The 7,500-nt window shown below is 45.4% G+C and overlaps 1 protein-coding gene across 1 annotated transcript in view; it reads right to left on the reverse strand.

The window, feature by feature from the left end:
- LOC135511229 (OTU domain-containing protein 4-like) overlaps window positions 1-7,500 on the reverse strand; it is a 35,094-nt gene that overhangs the window by 22,840 nt on the left and 4,754 nt on the right. The window contains exon 7 of the mRNA XM_064932857.1: window positions 5,292-5,466. Within this exon, the coding sequence (XP_064788929.1) occupies window positions 5,292-5,466 (175 nt within the window). The remainder of the gene's footprint in view (window positions 1-5,291; window positions 5,467-7,500) is intronic.

Raw genomic sequence — 7,500 nt, forward strand, 5'->3', positions numbered from 1 at the left:
AACCGCAGACCACATGTAACCATGCCAGCCCAGGACCTCCACATTCAGCTTCTTCACCTGTAGGTTCGTCTGAGACCAGCCTCCCAGACAGCTGATGAAACTGTGGGTTTGCAAAACCAAAGAAGTTCTTCAACTGTCAGAAACCGTCTCAGGGAAACTTGTCGTCCTCACCAGGGTCTTGACTGCAGTTCGGCGTCGTAACCGACTTCAGTGGACACATGTTCACCTTCGATGGCCGCTGGCACCCTGAAGAAGTGTGTTCTTCACGGATGAGTCCCGGTTTCAACTGTACCGGGCAGGTGGCAGACAGCATGCATGGAGTCATGTGGGCCAGCAGTTTGCTGATGTCAGGTTGTGACCAGAGTGCCCCATGGTGGTGGTGGGGTTATGGTATGGGCAGGCATAAGCTACGGACAGCGAACACAGTTGCATTTTATCGATGTCAATTTGAATGCACAAAGATACCGTGATGAGATCCTGAGGCCCTTTGTCGTGCCGTTCATCCACCGCCATCACCTCATGTTTCATCATGATGATTCACGGCCTCATGTCGCAAGGATCTGCACACAATTATTGGAAGCTGAGAATGTCCCAGTTTTTCCATGGCCCACATTCTCACCAGACATGTCACCCATTGAGCATGTTTGGGATGCTCTGGATCGACATGTACGACAGCGTGTTCCAGTTCCCGCCAATATCCAGCAACTTCTCACAGCCATTGAAGAGGAGTTGGGACAACATTCCACAGGCCACAATCAACAGCCTGATCAACTCTATGTGAAGGAGATATGTCGCGCTGCATGAGGCAAATGGTGGTCACACCAGATACTGACTGGTTTTCTGATCCACACCAGATACTGACTGGTGTTCTGATCCACACCAGATACCGACTGGTGTTCTGATCCACACCAGATACTGACCGGGTTTCTGATCCACACCAGATACTGACTGGTGTTCTGATCCACACCCCTACCTTTATTTAGGTGTCTGTGATGAACAGTTGAATATCTGTATTCCCAGTCATGTGAAATCCATAGATTAGGACCTAATGAATACTATTTAAATTGACTGATTTCCTAAAATGAATTGTAACTCAGTAAAATATTTTTAATTGTTGCATGTTGAGTTTATATTATTGTTCAGTGTAGTTTCCCTAAGCCAACAAGACGAGTAACGAACCGCGAAATCACGAGCCAACAAGACGAGTAACGAACCGCGAAATCACTAGCCAACAAGACGAGTAACGAAACACGAAATCACTAGCCAACAAGACGAGTAACGAACCGCAAAAATCACTAGCCAACAAGACGAGTAACGAAACACAAAATCACTAGCCAACAAGACGAGTAACGAAACACAAAATCACTAGCCAACAAGACGAGTAACGAAACGCGAAATCACTTGCCAACATGTCAATCCAATCTACTACAGTAAGGAACAGCAGAATCACTAGCCAACATGAACAGCAGAATCACTAGCCAAATATTCGTTCCCATAATGCAATTAGCAGTAAAACACCATTGGGATAAGGGCATTATGTGAACATCTTCGTGTGGCAGAACAAAATACGAGAAAGGATGGGATATAATAATATAATAATAACCAACTAGCGGTGGGTTGTTAATATGAAGTTCGGTTGACTCACATTTTTAACTGAGAAATAGGATAGTTACATTTCTATTTATTTGACTAGGCAAGTCCGTTTAAGAACAAGTTCTTATCTTCACATTACCACTGGGTGCGGATGCTACATGCGATAGAGTTTATTAAATCGATAGCCGCCAAGACATGAATATTGTCTGACTGCACTAGACAGCATATTTCATGATTTTTTTATTCCTTTAAACCGCATACAGTTGATGTCTGAAGTTTACATAAACTTAGGTTGGAGTCATTAAAACTCGTTTTTCAACCACTCCACAAATATCTTGTTAAAACAAACTATAGTTTAGGCAAGTCGGGTAGGACAGCTACTTTGTTCATGACACAAGTCATTTTTCCAACAATTGTTTACAGACAGATTATTTCACTTATAATTCACTATATCATATATTCTAGTGAGCAATTAACAGACCTTTCTCTGGTATATTTACAGTATTTGCACATCCAGACATGAATCAGCAGTTGGTATCTGAGAGAGAAAATCTGTCAGTGTGTGTGGCTAGAATTACTCCCGTCTGAAGTTGTTGGCTCAAATGACTCCCGTCTGAAGTTGTTGGCTCAAATGACTCCCGTCTGAAGTTGTTGGCTCAAATGACTCCCGTCTGAAGTTGTTGGCTCAAATGACTCCCGTCTGAAGTTGTTGGCTCAAATGACTCCCGTCTGAAGTTGTTGGCTCAAATGACTCCCGTCTGAAGTTGTTGGCTCAAATGACTCCCGTCTGAAGTTGTTGGCTCAAATGACTCCGTCTGAAGTTGTTGGCTCAAATGACTCCGTCTGAAGTTGTTGGCTCAAATGACTCCCGTCTGAAGTTGTTGGCTCAAATGACTCCCGTCTGAAGTTGTTGGCTCAAATTACTCCCGTCTGAAGTTGTTGGCTCAAATTACTCCCGTCTGAAGTTGTTGGCTCAAATTACTCCCGTCTGAAGTTGTTGCAGTATAAGTGATATTTGTCCCTCCTCTGCTGCTTGGATCAGGTCTCTCTTGAATTGTTTTTTTTTTTTTACCTCAATGAAATTTAGCAAACGGCACATGGACAACGAAAGAAAGTTGATATAATTCCCTCCACGGACATGTTTTGTCCCCCCCCCCCCCAACTAGGCTACTTTGAAATGCAAGGTAAAGACATGCCTTATATAAAATGTAGTAAAATGTTCCACGTTTCAAACAATTAAGTAAATGGTTTTCAAAAAGCTGCATACTGCCTGCAGCCCATTGCAGAGTGGTGCGTGAGGCGCTGAGGAAGAGAAGGCCTTCCGTTGACACTTGCTGTTTGATATGCTGAGGCAGCAACTCTCACTCCCTCTGACAGAGCCGTAGAGAGGAAAATCTATCTGTATGCTGTACGCCTATGATAAGATTAATAAAATATACTGTAAAAAAAAAACACCAATTTAGTTTCAAGTAAATTATGCAAATTAACATTTAGACCAATAAGCGTGACCAGTCAAATGCATTTCCATCCACTGGTATGTCCTCCAATGTAGAGGCTATAAAGCCTAATGTCCATCAATGTAGAGGCTATAAAGCCTAATGTCCTCCAATGTAGAGGTTATAAAGCCTAATGTCCTCCAATGTAGAGGCTATAAAGCCTAATATCCTCCAATGTAGAGGCTATAAAGCCTAATGTCCATCAATGTAGAGGCTATAAAGCCTAATGTCCATCAATGTAGAGGCTATAAAGCCTAATGTCCATCAATGTAGAAGATATTAAACATTATGACCAATGTAGAGGCTATAAAGCCTAATGTCCTCCAATGTAGAGGCTATAAAGCCTAATGTCCTCCAATGTAGAAGCTATAAAGCCTAATGTCCTCCAATGTAGAAGCTATAAAGCCTAATGTCCTCCAATGTAGAAGCTATAAAGCCTAATGTCCTCCAATGTAGAGGCTATAAAGCCTAATGTCCTCCAATGTAGAGGCTATAAAGCCTAATGTCCTCCAATGTAGAGGCTATAAAGCCTAATGTTCATCAATGTAGAGGCTATAAAGCCTAATGTCCATCAATGTAGAGGCTATAAAGCCTAATGTCCTCCAATGCAGAGGCTATAAAGCCTAATGTCCTCCAATGCAGAGGCTATAAAGCCTAATGTCCATCAATGTAGAGGCTATAAAGCCTAATGTCCTCCAATGTAGAGGCTATAAAGCATTATGACCATCAATGTAGAGGCTATAAAGCATTATGACCATCAATGTAGAGGCTATAAAGCCTAATGTCCTCCAATGTAGAGGCTATAAAGCCTAATGTCCTCCAATGTAGAAGATATTAAACATTATGTCCTCCAACGTAGAGGCTATAAAGCCTAATGTCCTCCAATGTAGAAGATATTAAACATTATGTCCTCCAATGTAGAGGCTATAAAGCCTAATGTCCTCCAATGTAGAGGATATTAAACAAAAAAACAATTTTATTTCTCAGCTTGTCAATTATTATTGTATTGTTTATTTTAAAACTAAATGAATAAATAAATAAATATATACATATACACACTTATTTATTTTATTATTATTATTTACAAAAATATTTTTTGGTTTTGTTGTCAAAAGTCAGCTATTACTGGCTGCCGGAAACTGGGATTCCCATCTGCTGGGTATAAATGGATGGGTCATCCACATTCCTGAATGACATCTTGGTCTCCTTACCCGGTTTAGGTTAACCCGGACACCGGTGAGCTGAATACGGACACGGTACGACAGCAACCCATGCTTTGGTTTTGGTTAACCCGGACACCGGTGAGCTGAATATGGACACGGTACGACAGCAACCCATGCTTCGGTTTAGGTTAACCCGGACACCGGTGAGCTGAATATGGACACGGTACGACAGCAACCCATGCTTCGGTTTAGGTTAACCCGGACACCGGTGAGCTGAATATGGACACGGTACGACAGCAACCCATGCTTCGGTTTAGGTTAACCCGGACACCGGTGAGCTGAATACGGACACGGTACGACAGCAACCCATGCTTCGGTTTAGGTTAACCCGGACACCGGTGAGCTGAATATGGACACGGTACGACAGCAACCCATGCTTTGGTTTTGGTTAACCCGGACACCGGTGAGCTGAATACGGACACGGTACGACAGCAACCCATGCTTCGGTTTAGGTTAACCCGGACACCGGTGAGCTGAATATGGACACGGTACGACAGCAACCCATGCTTTGGTTTAGGTTAACCCGGACACCGGTGAGCTGAATATGGACACGGTACGACAGCAACCCATGCTTCGGTTTAGGTTAACCCGGACACCGGTGAGCTGAATACGGACACGGTACGACAGCAACCCATGCTTCGGTTTAGGTTAACCCGGACACCGTTTCAAATGCTAACATTATAGCATCTGTGGCTCAAATTCAATGCAAGTCAATGGTAACCATATTAGCATTTTCATGTTTCATGTCCAAATCATCCCCATCTAAAAATAGATTGTGCCAATTAAGTTTAAATCTAAATCATTTGGACATGAAACATGGAATTGCTCATATAGCTACTATTGACTTGCATTGGGTTTGGTTCTGTAAAAGAACAGTCCCTAGAACAGTCCCTAGAGCCGCCCCTAGAACAGTCCCTAGAGCCGCCCCTAGAACAGTACCTAGAGCCGCCCCTAGAACAGTCCCTAGAGCCGTCCCTACCAGAGAGCGTCCTCTCCCTCCAGGTCCGACTCGTCGCTGCTACGACACTGCTCATTGTCCGGGTCGTCTTCGAGAAGGTCGTTACCACGGTTACCGGTACCGCCCTTCAGACAGGGGGCCACCACGGAATGGTCCGTGCCACACACTCGCTCATAGAGGAGCTCGTACAGGACGGCTGCAGAGATGAAAGAGGGCGGGACAGACACACACACAGAGACAGACAGTGACAACATCAGTAAAAACAACCTGTTGACTGCCTTGCTATTCTGTTGATAAATATATGTTGGGGCGAAGGTTTATCTCAAAGGCAAGTACTCCAGGGAGGTTGACAGGCAGGTTGCAGATCTGTGGTCATTGACCATAGGAGGAGGCAAAACAGTACAGCCAGCTAAGAGCACAAACCTAAAATGGTGAAATGACTCGTCGCAATTCACAGTGGCAGACAGAGGGCAGTGTTCTTCACAAGAGGGGGGTACACACTGAGAGGGGGGTTCCATTAACCTCGTCCCAAACAGAGAGGGCGGGGTTCCATTAACCTCGTCCCAAACTGAGAGAGAGGGGGGTTCCATTAACCTCGTCCCAAACTGAAAGGGGGGTTCCATTAACCTCTTCCCAAACTGAGAGAGGGGGTTCCATTAACCTCGTCCCAAACTGAGAGAGGGGGGGGGGGGGGTTCCATTAACCTCGTCCCAAACTGAAAGGGGGTTCCATTAACCTCTTCCCAAACAGAGAGAGAGGGGGTTCCATTAACCTCGTCCCAAACAGAGAGGGGGGATTCCATTAACCTCGTCCCAAACAGAGAGAGAGGGGGTTCCATTAACCTCGTCCCAAACTGAGAGAGGGGGGTTCCATTAACCTCGTCCCAAACAGAGAGAGGGGGGTTCCATTAACCTCGTCCCAAACTGAAAGGGGGGGTTCCATTAACCTCGTCCCAAACTGAGAGAGGGGGTTCCATTAACCTCGTCCCAAACTGAGAGAGGGGGGTTCTATTAACCTCGTCCCAAACAGAGAGAGGGGGGTTCCATTAACCTCGTCCCAAACAGAGAGAGGGGGGTTCCATTAACCTCGTCCCAAACAGAGAGAGGGGGGTTCCATTAACCTCGTCCCAAACAGAGAGAGAGGGGGTTCCATTAACCTCGTCCCAAACTGAGAGAGGGGGTTCCATTAACCTCGTCCCAAACAGAGAGAGAGGGGGGTTCCATTAACCTCGTCCCAAACTGAGAGAGGGGGTTCCATTAACCTCGTCCCAAACAGAGAGAGGGGGGTTCCATTAACCTCGTCCCAAACTGAGAGAGGGGGGTTCCATTAACCTCGTCCCTAACTGAGAGGGGGGTTCCATTAACCTCGTCCCAAACAGAGAGAGAGGGGGGTTCCATTAACCTCGTCCCAAACAGAGAGAGAGGGGGGGTTCCATTAACCTCGTCCCAAACAGAGAGAGAGGGGGGTTCCATTAACCTCGTCCCTAACTGAGAGGGGGGGTTCCATTAACCTCGTCCAGGCATGTTTTGTTTCCAGGCTGTAAGTTTAAAAATCGCATTTGATTTGATTTATGTTGCAGTAGTTTATGTGTCGGGGGGGCTAGGGTCAGTCTGGTATATCTGGAGTACTTCTCCTGTCTTATCCGGTGTCCTGTATGAATTTAAGTCTGCTCTCTCTAATTCACTCTCTCTCTCGGAGGACGTGAGCCCCAGGACCATGCCTCAGGACTACCTGACATGATGACTCCTTGCTGTCCCAGTCCACCGGGCCGTGCTGCTGCTCCAGTTTCAACTGTTCTGCCTGTGATTATTATTATTTGACCCTGCTGGTCATTTATGAACATTTGAACATCTTGGCCATGTTCTGTTATAATCTCCACCCGGCACAGCCAGAAGAGTACTGGCCACCCCTCATAGCCTGGTTCCTCTCTAGGTTTCTTCCTAGGTTTTGGCCTTTCTAAGGTATTTTTTCCTAGCCACCGTGCTTCTACACCTGCATTGCTTGCTGTTTGGGGTTTTAGGCTGGGTTTCTGTACAGCACTTTGAGATATCAGCTGATGTAAGAAGGGCTATATAAATACATTTAATTTGGAATCAGGCTACCCTCCCAGGATACCCCCCCAGGCTACCCTCCCCCCCAGGCTACCGTCCCGTTCTGTAGAGGATGTTTTTCACATGCAAAAAGTGAATTGTCTTTTTGATTCAAAACAACAACAACTCTTTATCTGCCT

Source organism: Oncorhynchus masou, chromosome 23, assembly GCF_036934945.1.
Source record: "Oncorhynchus masou masou isolate Uvic2021 chromosome 23, UVic_Omas_1.1, whole genome shotgun sequence".
Taxonomy (NCBI): domain Eukaryota; kingdom Metazoa; phylum Chordata; class Actinopteri; order Salmoniformes; family Salmonidae; genus Oncorhynchus; species Oncorhynchus masou.